Source organism: Phyllostomus hastatus, unplaced genomic scaffold (genome assembly GCF_019186645.2).
Source record: "Phyllostomus hastatus isolate PE091 unplaced genomic scaffold, TTU_PhHast_1.1 phas_contig_468, whole genome shotgun sequence".
Taxonomy (NCBI): domain Eukaryota; kingdom Metazoa; phylum Chordata; class Mammalia; order Chiroptera; family Phyllostomidae; genus Phyllostomus; species Phyllostomus hastatus.
This window is the reverse complement of record NW_025333884.1, coordinates 2,763,276-2,788,944: the sequence shown is the minus strand read 5'-3', so window position 1 is coordinate 2,788,944 and position 25,669 is coordinate 2,763,276. Positions and strand designations below refer to the sequence as shown.

The 25,669-nt window shown below is 60.9% G+C and overlaps 3 protein-coding genes across 10 annotated transcripts; all 3 read left to right on the top strand.

Moving 5' to 3' along the window:
* The first annotated feature begins 1,597 nt into the window (after positions 1-1,597).
* DMWD (DM1 locus, WD repeat containing) lies at positions 1,598-8,642 on the top strand. Of its 2 annotated transcripts, XM_045845145.1 has the most exons (5): positions 1,598-2,095; positions 3,246-3,428; positions 5,424-6,692; positions 7,700-7,774; positions 8,080-8,642. In XM_045845145.1, the coding sequence occupies exons 1-5, from the start codon at positions 1,661-1,663 to the stop codon at positions 8,125-8,127; spliced, it is 2,010 nt and encodes a 669-aa protein (XP_045701101.1). In that variant the 5' UTR covers positions 1,598-1,660; the 3' UTR covers positions 8,128-8,642. The 2 variants fall into 2 exon arrangements, with proteins under 2 accessions (XP_045701101.1, XP_045701102.1); XM_045845146.1 differs by lacking the exon at positions 7,700-7,774.
* A 1,448-nt stretch (positions 8,643-10,090) lies between these two features.
* Positions 10,091-20,410, top strand: DMPK (DM1 protein kinase). 7 transcript variants are annotated; one of them, XM_045845163.1, is made up of 17 exons: positions 10,091-10,426; positions 10,617-10,630; positions 12,194-12,235; positions 12,672-12,763; positions 13,003-13,086; positions 13,174-13,269; positions 13,850-13,998; positions 14,342-14,435; positions 14,656-14,862; positions 14,945-15,208; positions 15,834-15,919; positions 17,233-17,344; positions 18,259-18,416; positions 18,506-18,603; positions 18,767-18,813; positions 19,102-19,191; positions 19,569-20,410. In XM_045845163.1, the coding sequence occupies exons 1-17, from the start codon at positions 10,248-10,250 to the stop codon at positions 19,719-19,721; spliced, it is 1,965 nt and encodes a 654-aa protein (XP_045701119.1). In that variant the 5' UTR covers positions 10,091-10,247; the 3' UTR covers positions 19,722-20,410. The 7 variants fall into 7 exon arrangements, with proteins under 7 accessions (XP_045701119.1, XP_045701117.1, XP_045701118.1 ...); XM_045845159.1 differs by lacking the exons at positions 10,617-10,630; positions 12,194-12,235 and having other exon boundaries at positions 10,094-10,426; positions 14,945-15,193; positions 19,106-19,191; XM_045845160.1 differs by lacking the exons at positions 10,617-10,630; positions 12,194-12,235 and having other exon boundaries at positions 10,094-10,426; positions 14,945-15,193.
* An 839-nt stretch (positions 20,411-21,249) lies between these two features.
* Positions 21,250-25,460, top strand: SIX5 (SIX homeobox 5). The gene is made up of 3 exons (XM_045845140.1): positions 21,250-22,098; positions 23,044-23,846; positions 24,138-25,460. Exons 1-3 carry the CDS (start codon positions 21,299-21,301, stop codon positions 24,755-24,757), a joined length of 2,223 nt encoding a protein of 740 aa, XP_045701096.1. The 5' UTR covers positions 21,250-21,298; the 3' UTR covers positions 24,758-25,460.
* Positions 25,461-25,669: the final 209 nt, after the last annotated feature.

Below are 25,669 nucleotides of genomic sequence, written 5' to 3'. Positions count from 1 at the left end.
AAAGAAATTCTCTACATTCCAAGATCACTTTGCACTCTGAAAGACACCAGCCTTCTTCATATCCTCAAAATCTTTCATGGAATCCTAATATCTGTAAAAATCTCCATATGCCGTCTTTCTTGGTCCAACCGCAGCAAACTTACAGAAAGCACAATCCCCAGGAATACAAGCATGGCTCCAACTGTATGGAACTGCAGACGCTAGGCCAGAAGGCCTCGCATCCGAGGTTTGGTCAAAGCACCAGAAGACATGGCAGGTCCAGTCTCCTCAACACCAACGCCTTTCCTGATGGAGCTCAGCCCTCATTTTTGGGAACAAGGTGTCAGGGCTTCATAATGAGAGATGAGATTGGAAAGCAGTTGGCAGAAACAGATCGCTCAGGGCTTACCTTTGCCCTGAGAGCATGGGGGAGTCACAGAGGGGCTTCTGGCAGAGGAGGGAGGGCCTGATCACATTTGTGGTTTAGACATTCCTCTCCAGACGCCCGGGCGGCGGGAGGCAGGAGTCTGGGAGAGCAGAGACAAGGCTGATTCAGGGGGACCCTGAGCAGGAGAGGAGGTGTGTGGGCAGAGGAAGGGGCTGGAAAAGAGGGCTGTAGGTGACAGAATGCAAACTTGGGGACAGGAAGCAGTGGGTGAAGGGAAATTGTAGAAATCTAGGCAGACATTCAGGTCTGCAGCCCGAGTGAGGGGAGTTGGGGGGGGTGCAGTGCTGGCCCTAAGAATGGGACACGGGAGAGGGGTAGGATTTGGAGTAAGATGTCGAGTTCATTGCAGTACTTGTTAGTAGTGAGATGCCTCTGGGACATTCCGATGACAAATCTGGAAGGCCCCTGAATAAGTTGGGAGGAGCACCTGTGGGGGGGCAGAGTGGTTTCCGCAGAAGTCTGGGGCACTGGCTGTCTTTGAGGACTGTTGGGGTCAGGAGGAGATTTGGGGTTACTGGCAGATCATTAGAACACTGGGGAGGTCGCGGGGACCAGTGAAATTTTGGAATCAGATATACATTGGAGTTAGTGGAAAGCATGGAGGTGTTTGAGGGGTTAGTATTAATTAATAGTGGGTCAGATGAAGTACTTGGAGTTTTATGGAGACATGGGGATCGGCAAGATTTTGGTGATCATCAGCAGTGCAGAGGAATGTCTGGAGATGCTATGGACAGTTGGGGAGATTAAAGTGTCAATGAGAAACACTGGAAGTCAGTAGGGTGCATGTTGGGAGTCTGTGGAGTCACTGGGCTCATCTGTGATCTTCTGTGAGATCACGAGGAGGCCAGGAGAGCAAAGAGGCTGTCTCCTTAGGGTTTCCCCGTTGCTAGGCAAACGGTTCCCAGGACTCCGTTGCTAGGGACTTGTGCTGTTTAAAAACCACGCCTCTTTCTCCTGCGGGCCCCGCCCCCGCAGCCAACCACACATCGGTCTCAGGCACGAAGGCCGCGCCCACCTCTTCGCCCCGCCCACAGTCCCAGAATCGTTACCGAGCGACGATCAGGGCTCGTCCCGCCTCCTGACCGTATTGCCAATCGAAGAGACGTCGCCCGGGCGACGACCCCACCTCTTCCGGCGCGGGCCTGCGGCTTCCGTCAGGGGGCTGGCGGCGGGTGGCGGGCGGCGGGCGGCGGTAGGGCAGTGGCGGGGCCCGGGTTGGGGGGGGCGCCCAACATGGCGGCGGGCGGCGCGGAGGGCGGCTCGGGCCCCGGCACCTCCATGGGGGACTGCGCGGAGATCAAATCGCAGTTCCGCACCCGAGAGGGCTTCTACAAGCTGCTCCCCGGAGACGGCGCCGCTCGCAGGTCGGGTCCGGCTTCCGCCCAGACCCCGGCGCCACCCCAGCCTCCGCAGCCCCCGCCCGGTTCTGCCTCCGCCTCCAGCGCCGCGGGCCCCGCTTCCTCTCCGACACCCGCAGGCCCCGGGCCCGGGCCCGCGCTGCCCGCCGTGCGCCTCAGCCTGGTGCGCCTCGGGGAGCCCGACAGCGCCGGGGCCGGGGAGCCGCCCGCCACGCCCGCGGGTCTGGGGGCCGGAGGAGACCGCGTCTGCTTCAACTTGGGTCGCGAGCTCTATTTCTACCCGGGCTGCTGCCGCCGCGGGAGCCAGCGGGTGAGTGGCCTGCATCACGAGCGGCCTGGGTGCTGAAAGGATGAGGGTCCCTAAGTGATTCAGAAGTGGCAGGAGGCCCGAAGCGATCTGGGGGGCCCTACATGGGCATCCTAGACATGATGGACATCGGAGGGGGAAAGGGTTCTTGTAGGTAATACAAAATTCTAAGAGGTGATGGGAAACCTTGGGGATATGCGGGATCCCTGGGGGTTGTGGGATGGTGAGTGTTCTGGAGATGATGGAGAATCCAAGACGATGTAGATACTCCGGGGTTCCGGGCGGCAGGCATTCTGCCGGTGATGCAGGACCTGGAGGTGTTAGGAGGGGGTCTTGTCTTGACTTGAGCAGTCACATCTGACCTTTGGGTCAGGATTTTGGAAGTGATGGGGGCTTAGAGGTAATAGGGATCCCAGAGAAAAATTAGGGTTCTGGAGGTAAAGGAGAATCTCTGAGCTGATAGGAGGTCTGAGGTGGTGAGAGGCCAGAGGGGACATGCTCAGGTGTGATGGGTGTCTCTACAGTGATCTGGGTGCCAGAGGGGATGGGACCCTGGAACTTACTGTGGTCCCCAGAAGTGAGGGGAATCCTGAGAGCCAAGAGGGGGTGAAGGTACCTAAATGTGGGGGACTATGAGGTCTAATGGGTCCCTGAATTGAACTATGATGGGGGTTCTGATAGTTGGGAATTCCAGAGTGAAGGGGTTCCTGAGACAGGCTTTAGAGGCCTGGGGATTTGGATGACCCTGAGTTTGTGGGACTTGGAATGTTGGGGTGCTAAGACCCAGGAAAGTTGGCTGAGGTTATGGGGCATGACTGGAAAGGAATTGGAGCTCAGGGACTATGGGGACCTGGAACCCTGATGCTGTGGGTAAGGGTGGCCCTGAAGTCAGAAGGGTCCAACTTTGGGGTGGGGTGTGGTCTTTTGCCAGGGACGGGGGCATCCTTCCTGACTGTTTTTCTCTCTGCTCTGTCTGAGATGTGGTTCCCTCTTCCCGTCTGTGGTTGCTCCCTCTCTCCCCACTCACCCACCTACCTACCCACTTCCCTCAAGAGTTTAACCCTGCTTCCTCTTAGTGGTTTTCCCCAACCTCAACACCCTCTTCCTTCCTCAGTGGTAGAAGCCTTTAACTCCTTCTCTCCCACCACTTAAGTCCATTGACCTCAACAAGCCAATTGACAAGCGGATCTATAAGGGCACCCAGCCCACCTGCCACGACTTCAACCAGTTCACTGCTGCCACAGAGACCATCTCCCTGCTGGTGGGGTTCTCGGCCGGCCAGGTGCAGTACCTGGATCTCATCAAGAAGGACACCAGCAAGCTATTCAATGAAGAGGTGAGGGGCCCCTTCCCTTCCCTCTCACCCACCCCTCACACACAGTGGACTGCAGGCCCCCGGGAGCTGTGCCCTCATTCTGAGAGGCGCAGGATGAGGGGGAGGGGAGGGGTGCACTGGCAGCTATGTGGGGTGGGTGGCAGATGGCGGTTAGTGTGGTAGCAGCTGACAGTGACACCTGTGCGTCCTGTGCCCAGGCCCTGCGCTCTGGTAGCCACAGGCAGAGCATGTTACTCCTGGGATTCTCATCAAGCACTGGATTCGGGATCAAGAAGACCATTTTGCAGATTAGAGAACTGAGGCTAGTCACTGGTTCAGACTTGTTTGAAGTCAGAGCCCTTAGTCTTCAAATTCTGGGCCCAAGGGCATTGGATTCAAACCCTTGTTGCACCACATCTGCTCACCGTGTGGCTTTGGGAAGCTGACCATTCCCCCCTGAGCCTCAGTTTTCCTCCTCTGCAAAATGGATTTTCATCCCTGCCATGCAGGGTTGCTGTAAAATCACACAAGGAGATTCTCAGTCCTGGGCAGACTCGGCACAACAGGCATGCCAGCGGGCGGCCCTGTCTTGCAGGCAGGGACTACCTGTGTCCTCTGTGCAGAGGCACCGCGGTGTTCTGGCTGTACAGGTGCACGGATGGCAGAAGGGAGTGAGTGGAACAGTGAGTGCGGTCGGGATGCGCCGGCTCGCCCATTCTCACAGTGTTTATGGAGCATTCGTGCTGCGTCAGGCACACGCTCAGCCCTGGGGATGTTTCATCTCAGTGAACAAAACAGACAGAGCCGCCTGCCTTTGCGAAGCTTCCATCTAGCTAGGGAGACACACGGTTATCAGGGAAGTGAGGTGTGCTGCACGGCAGGAGATGCCGAGTGCTGGGGAGAAAACCTGGCGGGGAGGGGCACGGGGCATGCTTGGTGAGGTGTAAGTGGCATGGTCAGGGAGGGCCTCTCTGGGGGGTGAAGGAGGTGAGAAGGGTTATGTTGGGAAGGACATTCTGAGTGGAGGGAACAGTGAGGACAGAAAGCCCCAAGGCAGGACCTGGCCAGAGCAGTTTTGGAGGGGTCGGGGTGGTAGGGGAGTTCGGGAAACCCCTGGAGGGGTCAATTCCCGTAGGGGCTCGGAGGCGATGGGAAAGGCTTGGATGTTCAGAGCCACGCTGTCCTGGGGTTCATCTGAACATACAACCGTAGAACCATAGAATATAGAAATGGTTTCATTTGACTATTTTCTCAATTCTCCCAAGAATGAGAAGCAACTCAGATACCTAGAAAAGAAGTGAATTCATTCCGATCACTGGGTGCCTGGGGGTGTGAGGGCGTAGCTCTCTCGGGAGCCCCGATTGGGAAGGGCGGCCCTGGTGTGTGGAGGGTGAGGGTGCCAGGGGCTGACTCCCACTTTCACAGCGCCATCTGGCAGCAGTGTGAGAGTGGCCATGGGCAATGGTGGCGTGGTGACCAGTTAGGCCATCGCAGGACTGATGGTGGCTGGGACCAGGGTGGTTGGGGTGAGGGGTGAGCAGAGGTGAGGTTCTGAATTATTGGAGAATTGGATGTGAGTCGTGAGGAGAGAAGGAGCAAAGATGAGCCTCAGGCAGGACGGGGTGGCCGTTCCCTTGTCCGGGAGACACCAGGCGGCACCTCCTGTGTGCAGAGCTCCGTCTCCTGGGGCTGGAACAGCGCACCCGAGAGACAGGCATCCCTCCCTTGGGGAGGTGAAGTCCTGTGACTCTGTGTGCGGCCTTAAGCCTGACGTGGTGAAGATGGTGGGGGGCATCAGGCAGGTGGGGGGCAGCTCCCTGGGAGGCAGGACTGCTCCCTCTCCAGAGATGGGATGTTGAGGCTCCGTGGGGCACCTGGGGCTGCCTCACAAGCAGCCCTTCTCCCACGTTGCCTAGAGTGGGGGCTCCCCTCCTAGGAGGCCCAGGGACCCAGGCTGTGGAAGAGGCCTACCGTCGGCTGATTGCCTACCCCCACCCCCATCGTCTCCCCTGGCAGCGGCTGATTGACAAGACCAAGGTGACATATCTGAAGTGGCTGCCCGAGTCTGAGAGCCTGTTCCTGGCATCACACGCGAGCGGCCACCTGTACCTGTACAACGTTAGCCACCCGTGCGCCTCGGCACCGCCCCAGTACAGCCTGCTGAAGCAGGGCGAGGGCTTCGCCGTCTACGCTGCCAAGAGCAAGGCGCCCCGCAACCCACTGGCCAAGTGGGCGGTGGGTGAGGGGCCCCTCAACGAGTTTGCCTTCTCGCCCGACGGCCGGCACCTGGCCTGCGTCAGCCAGGACGGCTGCCTGCGGGTCTTCCACTTCGACTCCATGCTCCTGCGGGGGCTCATGAAGAGCTACTTCGGGGGCCTGCTCTGCGTGTGTTGGAGCCCTGATGGGCGCTACGTCGTGACAGGCGGTGAAGATGACTTGGTCACCGTGTGGTCCTTCACGGAGGGTCGTGTGGTGGCCCGCGGCCACGGCCACAAGTCCTGGGTCAACGCTGTGGCCTTCGACCCCTACACTACAAGGGCCGAGGAGGCGACAGCAGCCAGTGGTGGTGGGGAACGGAGTGTCGAGGAGGAAGAGGAGCCTGAGGCAGCCGGCCCAGCCTCGAATGGGGAAGCCCCTCTCTCCCCGATGCCCAAGGCCGGCTCCATCACCTACCGCTTTGGCTCGGCTGGCCAAGACACACAGTTCTGCCTGTGGGACCTCACCGAAGATGTGCTTTACCCACACCCACCCCTGGCCCGCACCCGCACGCTCCCCGGCACACCTGGCACCACACCACCGGCCACCAGCAGCTCTCGGGGTGGCGAGCCCGGCCCTGGGCCCCTGCCCCGCTCCCTGTCCCGCTCCAACAGCCTCCCACACCCGGCAGGCAGTGGCAAGGCGGGTGGCCCAGGCGCGGCGACGGAGCCAGGCACGCCATTCAGCATCGGCCGCTTCGCCACACTCACACTGCAGGAGCGGCGGGACAGGGGGGCAGACAAGGAGCACAAGCGCTACCACAGCCTGGGCAACATCAGCCGGGGGGGCAGTGGGGGCGGCGGCAGCGGGGACAAGCCCAGTGGCCCTGTTCCCCGAAGTCGGCTGGACCCGGCCAAAGTGCTGGGGACGGCATTGTGCCCGCGCATCCACGAGGTGCCCCTGCTCGAGCCCCTGGTGTGCAAGAAGATCGCCCAGGAGCGGCTGACGGTCCTCCTCTTCCTGGAGGACTGCATCATCACCGCCTGCCAGGAGGGCCTCATCTGCACCTGGGCCCGGCCCGGCAAGGCGGTGAGTCGGCCACACCGGCCTGCAGGACACAGGGTCTGGGAAGAGGCGGGTATTAGAGAAGGGGCTTGTCACTATCACAGCCTCTAACCCCATGGGCTGAGGGGAACCAAGAAATCGTAGTGTCTCAGAGTAAGCCCTCTCACACCCCGAGTGACCAGTCAGGTAGGAAAGAGCTGCGAGTGGGGGGTGCTGTGGCCGGCTCTCGGAAGGGCAAGCCATGGGCCCAGCACGGACAGGTCTGTGTTTCTAAGGAAAAAGTGATTTTTTAAAAAAAAGATTTTTTTTATTTTTAGAGAGGGGAAGGGAAAGAGGGAGAAAAACATCAGTGTGTGGTTGCCTCTCGTGTGCCCCCTCCTGGGGACCTGGCCCGCAACCCAGGCATGTGCCCTGACTGGGAATCAAGCTGATGACCCTTTGCTTCTCAGGCCAGCGCTCAATCCACTGAGCCACACCAGCCAGGGTGAAAATGTGATTTTTCAATAGTGAAACTTGATTGATATTGTGGGTCAAGGTCTGTGAATCAGACTGCGCCTTGGGCCTGGCTCCCAGCCTGGGCCTGCACTGCCGGGATCGGAGCCTAGGGCTGGAGGCATGACTGTGGGATCCCTAGCAGGATTCAGCCCCACACTTCTCCCTGTATGCCTGCCTCTGGGCAGGTCCCTGTCCCCTCAGGCCTCTGTCACCTCTTAGCACAGGGAGCCTTGAAGATGGGTGGCAGGGGGTTGATGCGCCCACCTCCTGGGTAGGCCTGGGGTTCAGGAAGACCCCTGCTAGGTGGAGACAGGCCTGGCGCCTTGTAACTTTGCAGCTGTGGGCTCCTGTCTCAGCTCCTCAGGGCCAGGGTAGCGGGTCTGAGGGCCGAGGCTTGGTTCCTTCGAAGGAAGGTTTCGGGATCATAGCATCTTGTATCCCTAGAACTTAGGGTGCAGTCTCAGAGCCTCATAGGTGGGGTGCTGGGATTTGGGGAGTCTGGAGAGTCCTGAAAGAGACCCCTCTGTCTCCCTTAGTTCACAGACGAGGAGCCCGAGGCCCAGACAGGGGAAGGAAGTTGGCCCAGGTCACCCAGCAAGTCAGTGGTAGAGGTAGGACTGTCCCTGAGTTCTGTACCCCCAGAATCTTTAGCACCCCTCAGAAGGGGACCCCAGTCTTCCTTCTCCCCACCTTCACCTGCACCCCATTCTCTGCTCAGGGTCACCTGAGAACTTTAATTATTGTGTAAAAGTGTTGCCTGCTGGGACAGGGAAGCTAGCCAAGATGCAAGTTCTGGCGCCTAGAGCAGCAGCCTCTGTGGGTGGGTGTGGGGTCCAGGGTGGACTGAAGGGCAAGGCCATGGTGGCAGGAGCCTGATGGCCTCTAACTCTTCTGTCTCCCCTCTCATCTTCCCCAGGGCATCTCCTCCCAGCCAGGCAACTCCCCAAGTGGCACAGTGGTGTGAAGCCACGGATGTCAGGTTCCCCACCCCCACCCCACTTCCTAGCCATAACCCTGCCGCTGACCTCACGGATCAACATATTAACAAGACTAACCACGACGGATGGACTGCTCCGGTCCCCCACCCTGCACAAATTTGGGGGGCAGAGGGTCCCCCCAGACTGGCCTAGCCCCTGGGGGCTTGTAGTGGCCCATGTGGCCTCAGCCTTGTCCCCACCCACTGCCAAGTACAATGACCCCTTCTGCTGAAACATCAGTGTTAGCCTCGTCCCCGTCCCCAGCATGCAACTGGTCACTGGGGCGGGGAGAAGCCCCCCACCCATAGGAGCCCCAGCTCTACAGTGTGCCCTTCGGTCTGTGGGCAGGGTGGGGGCCACCTGCCCTTCCCCAGCCCCAAATCCCAGTCCCTGGCCCCCCTTGCTGTTGTTTGTGCTTTTGAAGAGTGTTAAGTTATGGAAGCCCCTCAGGGCCCTCCCTGTCCCCAGCAACCTTTATTTATACTAAAGTTCCCTGTTTTCACTGCGTCTCTGTTCCTTTCTGGGAGGCGTGGAGGGAGTGTGTGTGTGTGTGTGTGTGTGTGTGTGTGTGTGCGCGCGCCTTCACTGCGTGCTACATCAATCCCCCCCTTTTTTAAAAGATTTTATTTTTAGAGAGGGGAAGGGAGAGAGAAAGGGAGGGAGAGAAACATCAATGTGTGGTTGCCTCCTGTGCACCCCCCCACTGGGGACCTGGTCTGCAACCCAGGCACGTGCCCTGGCTGGGAATCAACCAGTGACCCTTCGGTGTGCAGGCAGGCGCTCAATTCATAGAGCCACACCAGCCAGGACTCTTTTTTTTTAAATAAGAGAAAGTTTACTTAGTTAACAGAGGTAGTAGAAGTCAGCCAGCTAGGCTGCATGGGCTCAGGAAACAAGTTACAGAGGCGGCAGAATGGCCCTTGGAGCTTAGGAAAGCGCACTCAGATGGGAGTGGGCCCACACCAGTCCACTTCAACCAGGGTCGTGCCTGGCCCTGTCCCACTACCCCTCCCCTCCTAATAGAGTGGGAGGAGGGACTTGCTCAGGGCAGCAGCTCCCCAAACCCTGAGGGAGGAGAGCCACCAAGGTCCCCTCTTCAGACCCCTCAGTGGGGGTTTGCAGAATTACTTGAAAACGCCCAAACTGTCCAAACCCAATATTACAGGGTCTTCCTGAGGAGGTGTCCCCCGGGCAGCCTCAGAGGCCCCAATAGCCTGCAGCCCAGGTTTGGCCTCTTGCTGCCCTGGGCCTGGCTATCCCAGCCCAGCCGTCCAGGGCCAGCCTGAGACTATGGTCTCCTCCAGGAGAACTGTCCACCCTGGAAAGGACAATGAAATCCCTCCTGGCAGGCTCTCCTGCTCCACCCTCCACCCCCCGAAATGTTTCTGTTTCTAATCCTGGCCTGGGCAGGAATGTGGCCGCATGCCAGGGGCCCAGGAGCTATTTTGGGGCTCCTTTGCCTCCCTCAAGCTTTGGCCAGTGGGTCACCCCTGGTCTTGGCTGCTAAGGGCCTCTCTTCCCAAATCTCTCACCACCCCTTCCCCACCTCCTGCCAAAAAAAAATTCAATGTAAAGCAGAGGGCCTGGAGGCTAAATTTAAACTGTCCCAAAGTCTCAACCCAGGCTGAGTCACCCGCAAAGCTGCCCTGCCTCCTGTCCCCCTTCCCAGGCCTCACCCCCTTCTCCTCCCCCCGACCGCAGGGCTCAGGAGGCAGTTACCAGGTTACCCCAGACCTCAGTGGGCCCCCTTCGGGGAATGGGAGGGCTCGTCTTTGGCCTCTGCCACACCTGTAGCATTCCTCTGTGCTCCGCCTTTTACTGGGGGGCGGCGTTGAAAGGTTGAGATTCTCCACCCCCCCTAATTGCACACTGACACGTTCTGGGGGGGCCTGGATTGTGAGGGGTTAAGGCTGGGAGGCAGGAGGGGGCCGGCCAAGGGGTGGGGAGAAGGGGAGGAGGCCTTTGCAGCCAGCAGAGAGAAGTGGCCAGAGAGGCCCAGGGGACAGCCAGGGACAGGCCGACATGCAGCCCAGGCCCCGGGGCCTGGACAGGGGCTGCCCCGCCCCGTGAGCAGAGGACCCCGAGCCCCCGGCCCGGGCAGGGGGCCATGGTGCTGCCTGCCCGCCATGTCAGCCGAGGTACGGCTGAGGCGGCTCCAGCGACTGGTGCTGGACCCTGGCTTCCTGGGGCTGGAGCCCCTGCTCGACCTTCTCCTGGGCGTCCACCAGGAGCTGGGTGCCTCCGACCTGGCCCAGGACAAGTATGTGGCCGACTTCTTGCAGTGGGGTGAGTGCCGGCCTGCATGGGCTCCCCCAGACTTGGGTGTGGGGGCAGGGCAGAGGCAAGAAATGGAATTGGGCACAGGGGTGACTCTTGGGGGGCAGGACAGACATGGGGAGAGCTTCCCATTCAGGGTCCCAGAGCTTGGGCCTGGGGTGACATGTCCCTACCCCTGTGGCACTCTTACTGGGCAGAGTAGGGTCAGCAGAGGTCAGGGCAACCATGACTCGGACCCATGACTTGGGAGAGCTGGGATAGGCTGGGCAGGGGACAGCCCCCCATGGTCCCCCTGCACTCCTGTCCCCAAGCCTAGGCCTAGGGACATGCTGGGAGCCCTATCTCCTAGGGCACCCCCACATACCAAAACGGGCCCCCTGGCCCTCTACACTGGTGAGCACTGGGACTAGTGTAAGGGACAGGATGGGGCAGCTGCCAGGGGTGTGGCCGACGGACAGGTGTTAGGCGCCAGCCTCTCCAGCTGCCCCAACAGGTGCCCAGGCACTGGGAGGGCTCAGTGACTCAGGCAGGCGCTGGGGCACAACCGGCTCTGTAGACAAGTGCTACCCAGTACCCTCTCTACCCCCTGATGGAGGAGTCCCCCCATCCATGTGGGTCACTTTTAGTCTGCATGGGGGAGCCTCGACTCCCCGCCTGGCTCCCCAGATCCCTGAATCCTACTCCATGGCCTCCAGCCTCCCGTGTCTCCTGCAAAGCCCCTCCTGCCCCTGTGCCCCAGAAAGAGGTCCCATCCTCTAGAGCAAAGACGCTTCAGCTGCAGCCTCCTGCCTCGGCTGTCCCCACCCTCTCCTGACTCAGGCTCACTCAGGTTTCTGTCTCTGTGCCGCTCTGCCGCTCTGTCCCCTCACTGGTCTGTCCCGCAGTGGCTTGCTCTTGGGCCTTACACTTTCTCCGTCCCTCTGTGGTTTCCTCTTTCTGCCTCCTCCTCTCCTTCTCTCCTAGTGTCTGTCTCTTTGCGACCCTGGCCCAGCTCCCTCTGCCTCCCACTTTGCAGATGGGAAGGTGGAGGCCCAGGGCCAGGCCACTCAGCCTCTGGAAGAACCTCCTCAGATCCCCTCAGCCCTTAGCGACTCGCTTAGCCCCATGTTCACAGAGGATGGAGTTTGGCCTGCAGGGTAAACTGAGACCTGAGGTGGGGGCAGGGGTCTGGCTCTCCCAAGAGGAGCACTCCTTTTGTGGCTGGAGCAGCACCCTGCCAGCACCTCCCCTGCCGGCCTGGGCGGGGGAGGGGGGCCTGGGTTCCCGATGCCTTAAAAGGGCTCAATGTCTTGGCTCTCTCCTCCCTCCCTATCCTGGGCCCTGGCTGCTTCTTTGCTGTCAGCCCACTCTCCCCGAACCTCGTGGGAGCCCCTCTCTCCCCTCCATAACTCACTGTATCCCCCCTCATTCCTCCACGTTCCCATCCCTTTCTCCTCCCTGCCCCAGGTCCCAGGTGCCTTCCACTCCCAGAGGGTTCTAGGTCTTACTCTCCGGTGTCCCCGAGTCTCCTGTCTCCTCCCCCAGCCCCCCCAGCCCGCCCCCGCATTCCCAAGCTGCCTCTTGTAACATCCCTAGATGTAGGACCTTGGGCAAATGACTCCACCTGTGTGAGCCTTGCGTTCCCGTCTGTAAATAAGGGGCAATAATAGCGCGCTCCTCCCGGAGCTGTGAGGACTAAGAGAACACTTCTGAAACGGGCCTGGAGCCCAGGATACCGCTCCACTCTGGCCTCGTCCCGGCTTCAATTCCTTCTTCCGGCCCCGCCCCCAAGTTTAGTGTTTCCCAGCGTGGTTCCAGAGCCACCTGCCTCTGACCCTGGCGGGCCTGGATAAAGCCGCGTGTGCAGGCCCTTCCCCATCACCCCTAGTGGGGGTGGGGGTCTGAAACCCAGGGAGCACTAGAACCGGGCCGTTCCTGTTCTCCGGGGCCTCCTCCATCCTGTCCCCACAAGAGTCCCTTGTCTCAAAAAGGGGTTCCCAGGCGTCCTACCTCTCTCTGTAGGAGCGCAGGGTTGCATCCCCCGAACCACACACAGTGTTCATGTGCGGAAGCCCTTGGGAGGCAAACCGCCGTAAGGGGAGGGGCAGAGAGAAGGGGAGGTTGCAAGTGAGGGACAGAGAGAGGGAGGGGGAGACCGAGAGGACAGATCGAAGGGCAGGCAGAGGGAGACGGAAGGACAGGGGGTGGGGCTTCCTCCTCGTCTCCGCTGTCAGTCCCAGTGACCCTCGGTTCTCACCGCCCCCTTGCGCCCCAGTGGAGCCCATCGCGGCGAGGCTTAAGGAGGCCCGACTGCAGAGGGATGACTTCGAGATTCTGAAGGTGATCGGACGAGGGGCGTTCAGCGAGGTAAGCCCTGAGCCCCTGCCGGGAGCCTTGACGTTTGGTGCCTTGGGCGGGACAGAGGAGTTGGGGCGGGGCCGTAGAAATTGATGAATGAGTTTAGGACCTAAGACCGGCAGGGGTGGGGGCGGAGCTTAAGGGCGATGGACCTGGTGGTGTGGGCGGGGCTTGGGAGTCCGGTCTGGGCGATCCCGGGTGTTCTTCGCCACCGCCCCCCCTTCCCCGCACCCTGTTTCGGCCTTCAGGTAGCGGTGGTGAAGATGAAGCAGACGGGCCAGGTGTACGCCATGAAGATAATGAATAAGTGGGATATGCTGAAGAGAGGCGAGGTGAGGCCGGTGGCTGGATGTGCAGGGCACTGAGGATCCTCCTCCCAAACTCCCCCAACCGCTTCAGCTTCTCGGGGTGCCCCGCAGGTGTCCTGCTTCCGCGAAGAGCGGGATGTGTTGGTGAACGGGGACCGGCGCTGGATCACGCAGCTGCACTTCGCCTTCCAGGATGAGAATTACCTGGTGAGCCCCAGGCCCGGTGACTAGACGGCCCGGCCTCTACCCTAAGGCTACCAATTAACGCAGCGGGGGCAGCTAGAGGTTCTAAGGTGGGGGAGCTGCTTCCCACCTTAGAAATGCCTGCAGGAGTCTGTGTGTGGCAGGAACTGGCCTCCTTTCCTGGGATAGCAGGTGGTCCTTAGGGTTCTTTTCCCAGGCTGATTGGAGGGCGGAGGGCTCTACAGAGCTGCCGCCTTTGGGCGAGTCTTACGTGGAATCCGAGAGCTCTGTAGAGCCTGCGGGGGGTGGGGGGTGCCAGGCAGGGGGTACCTGGGGGACTCCACTCTGGGCATTAGGTCTCTGGGTTCTCTTCTTACCTCTCTCAGGGCGGGGTGAGTCTCTGCCTAGTGACATCTGGAAGAATTTGGGGTTTGAGGGAGAAGAGGGTCTCTGATACAGCCTGGAAGATCTCTGGTGCTCCCTTGGAGCTGCCCCTGCGGGATCTCCTTCCAGGAATGGGGGAGTCCCTGGGAGTCTTTGCCCAGGGTTCTCAGTGATAGGCACCGAGGGTGGTTACCAACCCCCACTACACGCCCCCTCCCAGTACCTGGTCATGGAGTACTACGTGGGCGGGGACCTGCTGACGCTGCTGAGCAAGTTTGGGGAGCGGATCCCAGCCGAGATGGCGCGCTTCTACCTGGCCGAGATTGTCATGGCCATAGATTCGGTGCACCGACTGGGCTATGTGCACAGGTGGGCGCTGCAGGGGCTCAGGGGCGGGGCCTGAAGGTGGGGCGTGGAGAGGGATAGCAAAAGTGGGACCCAGAAGGATACCACAATGGTTGGACCCCAGAGGGGGCGGGGTCTGGAGAGGGACCTGGCTGTGTCGGGTCCATTGGAGACAGGCCTGGGGAGTTGGGTCCAGAACTGTAGAATCTGTAGAGCGAGTGGAATTCGATGACCGGAGGCCTGAGCACAAGGCCTGGAGGCTCTGGAATCGGAGAGCCCAGTCCCTAAGAGGGCGGGGCCCAAGCCTGGTGAGACGATGAGAAGGAGGCTCACTTACTTCCCCTCCACTCTTCTTCCCGCTGGGCAGGGACATCAAACCCGACAACATCCTTCTGGACCGCTGTGGCCACATCCGCTTAGCGGACTTCGGCTCCTGCCTCAAGCTGCGGCCTGACGGAACCGTGAGCAGTGAGGGGTGGGGTCCGGCACGGTGTGGGGGCGGGGCTAGTGTGGAGGCAGGACTAGATTTGGAGAAGGAAGAAGGAGGTGATCCAGGCTTGTGAGTGGTTTCGGGTTAGAACAGGCAGGGGGAGGGACTAAGCGCTGGGGCTCCGCTAGAAAGAGGCGGAGCCAGGGCTTGGAGGGGCGGGGCTGAGCCCAACTCTGGTTCTGTTGGCTCAGGTGAGGTCGCTGGTGGCTGTGGGCACCCCCGACTACTTGTCCCCAGAGATCCTGCAGGCCGTGGGCGGTGGGCCAGGGACTGGCAGCTACGGGCCCGAGTGTGACTGGTGGGCACTGGGCGTGTTCGCCTATGAAATGTTCTACGGGCAGACGCCATTCTACGCCGACTCCACGGCGGAGACGTACGGCAAGATCGTACACTACAAGGTGAGCAGGGCACCCGGAGCCCCTGATCAATCTGCACCTGCTCCCAGCCTGACGTCCCTGCTTTATCTCTGCCTCTGAACAGGAACACCTGACTATACCGTTGGCTGACGCCGGAGTCCCTGAGGAGGCTCGTGACCTCATCCAGCGACTGCTGTGTCCCCCAGAGACACGTCTGGGCCGGAATGGAGCAGGCGATTTCCAGAAACATCCTTTTTTCTTTGGCCTCGATTGGGATGGTGTCCGAGACAGCGTGCCTCCCTTCACTCCGGATTTTGAGGGTGCCACCGACACGTGCAACTTCGATGTGGTGGAAGACGGGCTCACTGCCATGGTGAGCGGGGGCGGGGTAGGTACTTGCGACCCCTGCTCCCTGCTCTATCGAGTTCCGGTTAGGAGAGCATCCACCTCCTGGGCTCCTGCAATCATTTTGTCCCCTGAACAACTGCTCTGGGCTAGCACTGGGATGCCAGCAATGATCTAGGCTCACAGTCCTGTGGGGGACATGTATCCTGAGACAGTGAAACCCTGGAGAGATCAGGGCTGAGATGAGGGAGTGCAGGGGGCAGGGCTTCCTGGAGGGCTTCCTGGAGGAGGGCACCGTCTGAGCTGAGACCTGGGAGGATGAGAGGTGGAAGACAGGCAAGCACCACAGAGAAATCTCCCCTGCCTCAGGCATCTCTCTCTCAACTGTCCCACAAGCCCTCCTGGGGTGCTTCCTCAGCCTGGGTGCCCCTGGGCTGGGCAATGCAGAGACACACAGACCACGCCAGCCCTGGGCCCTTGTCCACTTCCAGTCTGAAGTAGAATATAGCGATAGTGTGGCAGTGCCCTAAGGGAAACAGCAGGACGCACAGTGAAAGATTAGGCCCTAAGTAAGGGTGGGTTGGGGGCGGCACTGAAGCCCAGACTGGGGAGGGGCGAAGGTCCGGCCCAGACAACTGGCGGTCACCTCCCATCTGATTCTCGTACAGGAGACGCTGTCAGACATGCGGGAGGGTATGCCGCTGGGGGTCCACCTGCCTTTTGTTGGCTACTCCTACTCCTGCATGGCCCTCAGGTAAGCCCCTCCCTGTGTGGTGTGTGGGGAACTCAGACCACAGTGCTCTGAAATGTCAGATTCAAGTGTAAAGCCTCCGAGCCACAGACTCGGCCTGCCAGAATCTCCTGACCTTCCACTTTTAGGTTTCTCGTACACAAGACCTCACAGGACCTCAGAATCTTAGAAAAGGAGGATTTTTGAATCAATCTTATAACAGCAAAAACTCATTAAATCACTCTCATAGCCATAAAGCATTCTTAAAACATTAATCCCACTACTAACACATTGCATGGCACTAGTAGATTGTGACATGAGGATAGGATGAGGGAAGCCCGCCATCAGCAACGGTCCCTGGGTCGTGCACACACATGCATCCGACGCTGAGAACACGCCGCATTCTAATGCGTGCGGTTGCCAGACAGTGCACTGCAGACACTGTTTCTTATCATGAATGAACTACAACCTGACCCTGACCTGCTGTGCATATTCTCCTTACCAAGCGGGTCAGGACCCAGCCCACCCTCTCAGTCCTAAGCCAGGCTGGATGAACAGCCACAGGTTGGTCTGGGTGCACGCCCAGGATCCTTAGGTCCCTGAACATAGTTCCATGAGGGGGCTGCTGGATTGCGAGAGACATCTTTTTTGTTTGTTTGTTTTATTTACTTATTTTTAGAGGGAGGGTAGGAGAGGGAGAGAAGCATTGGTATGTGAGAGAAACATCGATTGGCTGCCCCTTGCATGTCCCCAAGTGGGGACCTGGCCTGCAACCCAGGCACGTGTGCTGACTGGGAATCGAACTGGTGACCTTTCACTTTGTGGGATGACACTCAACCAACTGAACCACAGCAGTCGGGGCGGGACATCCACTTTTATTGCCATTTTGCATTTATAGGGAGGGATTTTCTCCCTCCCAGTGACTAATGTCCAGAGCCACAGTCTTGGGATCCATACCCCGTCTTCTGACTATATCTTTGGAGGTGGCCAGAGATGGGCAGTGTTCCCCTCATTGGGTCCCCATCACTGTCCTGAGGCACTAAGGAAAGTAGTCTGCAAAGGTCACATGGAGAGGGAGATGAGTGGACCCTAGAACATGGGTGTCTGTGCCGCAAGCTCCCGCAGAAGGCGCAGAGGGCAGCTCCTGGGGGTCTGAGGCCATGCAAAGAGCAGCCCTTTTCCCTTCCGACAGGAGGGCCTGTTGCACCAGCCTAGCAATCTGTTCCCTTCACTCTGCCGCCTCCCCCTCCTCAAACCGTGGGGTGTTTGGATCGGGCTGCCCCATGCCCACAGGCTAGGGAGCCCTGGCTCTCCCCCCGCCCTCTCCCTCTCCTTAGGGATGACGAGGTCCAGGGCCCCACACTCATGGAACTGGAGGCTGAGCCATTGCCTGAGCCACCTGTCCAAGCACCCAGCCTGGAGCCCATGGTGCCCCTGTCAGAGGAAACGGTGAGTTCTTGGAGGAGAGGGTCACTCAGAGCAAAGGCAAAGACCCCAGGGTAGGTGCGTGCCATGGAGCGCTGAGCCCTCTGGGTGCTACTCACAGAAAGAGACGGAAAACAGATGTTACTTGAGTCAGAGATGATCAGAGGGCACTGAGTGTGTCTGCAGGGGGTTCTCTGGGGAAGGGACGCCCTGCAGAAGGAGAAGGACCACCCACAGGAGGCAAAGTACCCACTGCTTAGCAGAGAAAACCTCCAGGGCAAAGGTCCTGAGGTGAGAACAAGCTGGGCTGTTGTTTTTCTTTTAAATTTTATTCATTGATTTTAGAGAGAGAAAGGGAGAGAAAGAGACATCCATTTGTTGTTCCACTTATTTATGCATTCTTTGGTTGATTCTTATATGTGCCCTGACTGGGGATCGAACTCACAATCTTGGCATATTGGGATGATGCTCTAACCAATTGAGCTACCCACCAGGGACTCAGCTGGCTTGTTCTTGACCTGTGAATGGAGGGTACTGAGGCTGAACTGTTCTAGGAAAAGGAGGAGTGAGGAGAGAGGAGGCCGCAGAGGCCAGCCAAAACGAATAAAACAGGGCCTTCTGGTGCAGCAGGCCTCCTCATAGGGCACTGAGGAGCTGCAGAAATTCTGAGCAAGGGAACGACGTGAGCAAGTTGGGTTAGCGTTTTAGTTCCTGTAAGGAGATGCATGGAAATGGAGCCCACTGAAGGCTGGAGACGAGGGTGGGCGCTGGGCTAGGGAAGGAGGGTGCTTGGATTGTTGCGGGAGCTGTGGGGACTCCAGGAAGGTCTGGGCAGGGGGAAGTGCAGGACAAGTGAGGAGCCCAGGCCTGGAGCCTATGCCCAATTCTCCAGCGCTCCAGGAGCTGCAGGCAACCCTAAGCCCAGTCTCTACGTGCAGGCCGAAGTGGCAGTTCCAACGACCATCCCAGCGTCTGTGGCAGAGGCTGAGGTGACCTTGCAGGAGCTCCAGGAAGCCCTGGAGGAGGAGATGCTCACCCGGCAGAGCCTGAGCAGGGAGCTGGAGGCCATCCGCACGGCCAACCAGAATTTTGCCAGGTAGGGGGCCGGGGCACAGGGGCCTGGCCCTACCTGCAGCAGCTTCTCTCCGAGATCCCAAAGGGCTCATGGTCCTTACCTCCTCTCAGTCAACTCCGTGAGGCCGAGGCCAGGAACCGAGACCTGGAGGCGCACATCAAGCAGCTGCAAGAGCGGATGGAGGGGCTGCAGGCGGAGGGAGCCGCAGGTGAGTCCCTCATTCGCCCCTTTTCCCGAGGGCACCAGGGGAAGTGGGCCTGCCAGCGTGTGTGGACACCTAGGGGAGGGCGAGGGGCCCAGGCTGGGGCACACCGCGCCACCGCCCTCCTCCGTCACTCCACGCGCCCTACGCCTCTCTCTTCTCCTTCCAGCTGTCACAGGGGTCCCCAGTCCCCGGGCCACGGATCCACCTTCCCATGTAAGACCCCTCTTTTTCCCCTGCATCAAGCCTGCTGCCCACTCTGTAGACCCTGTCCTGTCTTCCCGCCCGGATTTTAGGGCTTACCCTATCCCTTTGGGGTTCTAAGCAACAGAACTTTCCGTTCAGCCCCACATCCACCAGATCTCCGATGATTCAGGCCTCTCACCAAATCCCACCCGGGAGGGAGCTCCTTCGAGTCCTTCCCCAATCTCAGCTCCCCTCTATCTCACCCGCTGCTGAGGTGGTTGGGCTCTGGATTGGGTCACCTGTCCCTTCTCTCTCCAGCTAGATGGCCCCCCGGCCGTGGCTCTGGGCCAGTGCCCACTGGTGGGGCCAGGCCCCATGCACCGCCGCCACCTGCTGCTCCCTGCCAGGGTACGTCGGGCTGCTCACACTCACCCGCCGCCGCCGCCGCCGCCGCCGCCGCCGCGCCCCCGTCTTGCTCTACTCACCCCAAGCTGCCTTTGCTTAGCTGCTCCTCTGTGGGGATCGGTCGCCGCGGGGAGAGAGGGTACTCTGGCAGCTGATCAACACAGGCCGCTAGAAAGTTGCCAATGACAAGTTCGGACAAGACTAGAGGCTGGCGAGCTGACCAACCACAGCTGCTGGAGTAGTGGGGGCGGGGGTGGGGCTGAGGGGGGTAGGGCGGGTGCGGGAAGGAATGTGGACCCACCCAAGAGCGGAGGCGGGGCGCCCCAGCAGCCAATCAGAGCCTTGTGTCGTTGGCATTGACCCCGCCCTTTTGCCCACAGATCCCTAGGCCTGGCCTATCGGAGGCGCGTTCCCTGTTCCTGTTCGCCGCTGCTCTGGTTGGTACCACCGCCCTGGGCTGCACTAGGTTGGTGGCCTGCGCAGGATGTCTCACTCCAGTCTGGTGCGGCCCAGGAGCCGCCTTCACCCCCTGAACTTTAGAACCCCAGCCTGTCCTCCACTCAGGCACCGCCCGAGGGTTGTGACCCAGGCACCACCCAGAAGCCACTCCCACCTCCTCCCCGTTCACACCACTCCAAGCTCAGCCTTGTGATCCGGGCCCGCCCCCTGGCGGCCGGGGAGGGAGGAGCCGGGCCCGAGGCCGGAGTGCGGGGCTAAAGGGAGGTTTGTAACCGGGAGTGGTGCTGCTGCTGTTGGGGGTAATTGCGGACCACTTCTTCCGGCCTGGCTGAGGCCACGACGTGGATGGGCAAAATGTGACCTAGAGAAGGCAGCAGGGCAGAGTTCAGCCATCCATTTTTCACCCTTCACTCACCCTACCCACTTCGGCGCAGAAACCACAAATCCGTATGCATGAGGCTCTGCTCCCCTGGCAACGTTCTCCGCGACAGGAGAATGTGTAGGGAGAGCCCCGCCGCTCTCTCGGGAACCGTTCGCTTTTGCCAGCCCCGCTTTTTCGGGGCCTCCCGCACCTTCCTAAATGGTTTGGGTATTTATTGACCTGACTTCCTACCCGCTGAAGGTTCCAGGACTCCAGCACCCTAATCCACGTTTTGGATGCACTGAAACCCTGACCTTCCTCGATATTTATTGTCTCTCCCCACCTAGGACCCCCACCCCCTATCCTCGCGAATAAAAGGCCCTCTTGTCTGCCCAAAGCTCAGGTCCGTGTTGTCTGAGGTTTACGTTGCGGGAAAGTGGTTGCCCAGTGCACCAATCAGAAAGCGAGCGGAGGCGTCCAATGGCCTGACGAGGAGCTACTCGAAGCGGACGAATCGGGGGTGTGGGTGGGGCTCGGGGCATGGCCCCAGCACCTGGCCAATGGGAGAACGCGAAGGGGTACCCCCCCCCACACACACACACACCACCAGACACCGCCTGTTGTCCAGCTGTGGCCCAGCTGTGCCACCGGATCGCTGGGAAGCAGGGGGCTGGGCCGGCCGTGCGCGCATCCATTCTCCTATGGACTGCGCTTGCGCAGGCCACGCTCATCCGTTCCAGGGACTTACGCTCCAGAAAAGTTACAGCAAACTTTCTAGCCTCTCCGCCCGCCCCTTCTCCGTTCCAGACCCGCCCCCCTGTGGAGCTGGGAATTCCGAGGGGCGGAGCACAGGCAGAGATGGGGAGTGGGGGGGCCTTCAGAGGACCCTGGAGACGGAGGCGTGCAGAAGCTCAGTCTTGGGGTGGAGGTGGCTTCGCGCCCTTAGCCCTCCCGGACGGCCCGTTACCTTCTCCGTTGTCCCGATGGGGAAACTGAGGCCCTGAGCCAGAGGCACATGCGGGGGGGAGGCAAAAAGAGCAGCCCGAGGCAGAGGGAAAACAAAGGGAGAATCACGGACAGACGGGGAGGGGAACGCGCACACACAGACACTGGGAGAGAGACCCTACTCGGGCACTCGGCCTGGCATTGAGGGGGAGACTCTGAGTCGTTAGGGGGAGAAGATCGGGAAGCGCGAACGGGGTGTTGAGAGGGGGGACGGGCGGGGGAGGGGGCTGGGGAAAGCCCGAGGGAGGAGGAGAAGGAGGGAGGAACTTCCCAAAGTTGCAAAACATGGCTACCTTGCCTGCGGAGCCGAGCGTGGGGCCGGCAGCTGGGGGGGAGGCGGTGGCGGCGGCAGCGACCGAAGAGGAGGAGGAGGAAGCACGCCAGCTCCTGCAGACTTTGCAGGCGGCCGAGGGTGAGGCAGCGGCGGCGGCCGGGGCCGGGGCGGGCGAAGCGGCGGCGGGAGCGGAGGGCCCGGTGTCCCCGGGCGTCCCCGGGTCGCCCCTCGAGGCCGCTGCCGAGCCGCCCACGGGCCTCCGCTTCTCGCCCGAGCAGGTGGCGTGTGTCTGTGAGGCGCTGCTACAGGCGGGCCACGCCGGCCGCTTGAGCCGCTTCCTGGGCGCACTGCCCCCGGCCGAGCGCCTACGTGGCAGCGACCCGGTGCTGCGCGCTAGGGCCTTGGTGGCCTTCCAGCGGGGCGAGTACGCCGAGCTCTACCGGCTGCTCGAGAGCCGCCCCTTCCCCGCCGCCCACCACGCCTTCCTGCAGGACCTCTACCTGCGCGCGCGCTACCACGAGGCCGAGCGGGCCCGCGGCCGCGCGCTCGGCGCAGTGGACAAGTACCGTCTGCGCAAGAAGTTCCCGCTGCCCAAGACCATCTGGGACGGAGAGGAGACCGTCTACTGCTTCAAGGAGCGCTCCCGCGCCGCGCTCAAGGCCTGCTATCGCGGCAACCGCTACCCCACACCGGACGAGAAGCGCCGCCTGGCCACGCTCACAGGCCTCTCGCTCACGCAGGTCAGCAACTGGTTCAAGAACCGGCGACAGCGTGACCGGACCGGGGGCGGTGGCGGCGCACCCTGCAAGAGGTGAGGGGACCCTGGCAATGCAGGACCCGTTTTCCCTGGAACTTGCTGCCCACCAGCCCCCCTCTCCCTCATGCCCACTGCTGGAGCCAGCGCGAAGTCTTCAGACGCCTCCCGCTCACACCCTCTGGCGCCCAACGAGCGGGGGGAATAGTGTGGATGGAACGGGCACACGCCCCGGGCCCTCTCCCCGACATCGCTGCACCTCTCACGGAGGCTGGGAGATCTCTTTCCTCTGCTTCTCTGGGGCTCCATCCAGGATCCCATCCGTGTGGGTGGCTAGACTGCGATAGGGGGGCAGTGAGAAAAAGGGGCTGCGGGGAAAGAGGGAGGGGCCTTTGTCCACCCTACCCGGTGCGAGGGCTTCTTTCTGTCCGCTGCACAGCCGGGCCCTTTCCGGACCGTGGGTCTTTCTCACACCTCCTTCCCCGCCACCCCCGCCTCAGGGCCCAAACAGCGTGGTCCGTAGTCTGTCTTTGTTGTGAAACGTGAACCTTCCCCAGCTCCGGTTTCCATGTAACCCAAGCCCTTCCCCTCCCACCCCGCACGCCGGCCTCCCTTCTCTGACGCCCTGGGAGGAGGGCACCGGGAGCTGAGCAGGGGCTGCCTCCTCGATCTCCAAAGCCATGGGGCTGCTTTCTGCCTGACCCAGGAGACTCAGGGCAGCTTGGGCGCTCAGCTTCTGGGACTCAGGGAGAAGGGCCTCCTCCTTCCGGATTTGGCCAGCTTTAGCTTTTATGCCAGTGGGGTCAACACAGAACTTGCAGAGGATCTGTCCCTGGGGTCCTTAGTTGGTCTCAGAGAGGAGGTTTCATAACCCCCAGAAATTGTCCCCAAAAGGTTGGGCTGGGAAAGGTAGGGAGGCGCCTGTAATTGTGCAGGAATCTGGCTGGCCAGTGGAGGAACACCGCGTTCAGGGCTACAACTTAAAATCGTTTCTCCTGGCAGTGAGTCTGACGGGAACCCTACCACCGAGGATGAGTCCAGCCGCAGTCCTGAGGACCTGGAGAGGGGGGTGGCTCCAGCGGCCACCGAGGCCCCTGCCCAGGGCTCCATATTCCTGGCTGGGGCCGCCCCTCCTGCACCATGTCCTGCCTCTTCCTCCATCCTGGTGAACGGGAGCTTCCTGGCTGCCAGCAGCTCTCCAGCGGTGCTCCTCAACGGGAGCCCCGTCATCATTAACAGCCTGGCCCTGGGTGAAGCCTCCAGCCTGGGCCCCCTGCTGCTCGCAGGGGGTGGGGGTGCCCCACCACCACAGCCCAGTCCCCCAGGCCCCAGTGAAGGCAAGACCTCCTTGGTCCTGGACCCTCAGACTGGGGAGGTTCGACTGGAGGAGGCTCAGCCTGAGGCCCCCGAAACCAAGGGGACCCAGGTGGCTGCTTTGGGGCCACCTGGAGAGGAGGTGCCTGGGCCTCTGCCCCAAGTGGTGCCTGGCCCCCCACCAGCTGCCACCTTCCCTCTGCCCCCAGGACCAGTGCCTTCTGTGGCTGCTCCGCAAGTGGTGCCACTGTCCCCACCCCCTGGGTATCCCGCAGGCCTGGGCCCCACCTCCCCACTGTTGAACCTGCCCCAGGTGGTGCCCACCTCACAGGTGGTGACCCTGCCACAGGCCGTGGGGCCCCTTCAGCTGCTGGCAGCTGGGCCAGGCAGCCCAGTGAAGGTGGCCGCTGCAGCGGGCCCTCCTAACGTGCACCTGATAAACTCCGGGGTGGGCGTGACTGCCCTGCAGTTGCCTTCGGCCGCTGCCCCAGGTACCCCCTTCTGCCTCCCTCTGGCCTGGGTGAGGGGTGGTTATCTCAGGGACGGAGGGCGCTGTCGGTGGGCTTGGGGGTGGGGAATAGCTCATCCCTGGTATGTCTCAGAACCCCCCTGTGCCAGGTAGTGTGGAGGCCACCCAGACTTGGTGTGGCTCTGAAAGGGTTCAGTGTGCCTCTGACCGATCCCCTTCTTCCCACCCTCCAGCAGCTTAATGGCCACCTCTGCTTGGGCCAGCTGACCCTGCCTCTTCTAACCCTGTGCCCCACCATCTCCTCTCCCCACAGGAAACTTTCTCCTGGCCAACCCCGTGTCCGGCAGCCCCATCGTGACAGGTGTGGCCGTGCAGCAGGGCAAGATCATCCTCACCGCCACCTTCCCCACCAGCATGCTGGTCTCCCAGGTCCTGCCGCCTGCCCCCAGCCTGGCCCTGCCCCTGAAGCCAGACACGGCCATCTCAGTGCCCGAAGGAGCCCTCCCCGTGGCCCCCAGCCCCGCTCTCCCAGAGGCCCACGCTCTAGGCACACTTTCTTCACAGCAGCTGCCACAGCCACCACCTGCCCCTGCCGCCACCATTGCTGCCAGCCTGCCCTTCTCCCCAGACTCCTCCTGCCTCCTGGCCGGCTTCCCAGCACCCCCGCCAGAGGGCCTCTTGCTGTCACCCGCAGCCGTGCCCATCTGGCCGTCGGGACTAGAACTGAGCACAAGCTCAGAGGGGCTGCTAGAAGCAGAGAAGGGGCTGGGGACACAGGCCCCCCACACTGTACTAAGGCTCCCAGACCCCGACCCCGAGGGGCTGCTCCTGGGGGCCACAGCAGGGGGTGAGGTTGACGAGGGGCTGGAAGCTGAGACCAAGGTGCTCACCCAGCTACAGTCCGTGCCTGTGGAAGAGCCCTTGGAACTGTGACCCTGCCAGGCCTGGGCGCCTCTCCTGACAGTGGTGCTTGAGATCCAGGACGGCTGGGAGTAGGGAACCTTTCAGAAACAGCTGTTGAGCTAAAGATTCCCCACATACTACATCCCAATCCCGGCTGTTTAAACTCTCTAAGGCCTGGATGTGCTGGGCGGGGGTCCGCCCCTGTCCGGGGCACAGCCCCTCGGGATGGGAAGCCGCCTCTGTGACAGCCCTGTCCTTGTTCTGCCCCCATATATGTGGGGAGCTCTGGGGGTCCTGACTCAGGAGCTCGGCCCCCTGGGACCTGGTACGAGCTGTGAGCTGAAAACCTTGCCAACTGGCTGGGCCTCCAGATCCCTTGAGCCCTCTCCTTATCACTCCCTGAAACACTATTAATAGCTCCAGTGACATCCAGAGTTCTCAGAACTGCTTGGAATCCAGCGGTGGGGGACGGCTGGGCAGTCCTATGCCCAGGAACTGACAGAGCCCCCCCCCCAACGTCTGAAACAAGATGCAGGTGTGGGGAGGCGTGGGCGAGGGTCCCCAATAGCACCCCTGGACGACAGCCCTCATTATCATGTCCAGCCCCAGACCAAAGATCCCCTCACCCATGGGGTGACCTTGACCCCTGTGTCTAGTTTGTATCCTAAATCTTTATTTTTCTAGGACATGTTAAGCCTCCATTTCAATGAAAATAAAGTTAACAGAACTAAAACCTCCAGGAGTGTGGGTTATTTTCCAAACAACTTTGTCTGAATTTAACCACAGAAAGCTCAAGGTGAGATCCTGGCTTTCTGATCGCTGCCCCCAAGGCCTGGAGTGGAAGTGAGGCTCGAGGAGAGGACGGTGCCGGTTGCTTTCAAATTGGGGCCCCCAGATCCAGGGTAGGAGGAGCGCCCCCAGGGCTGAGGGAGCAGGGGACCA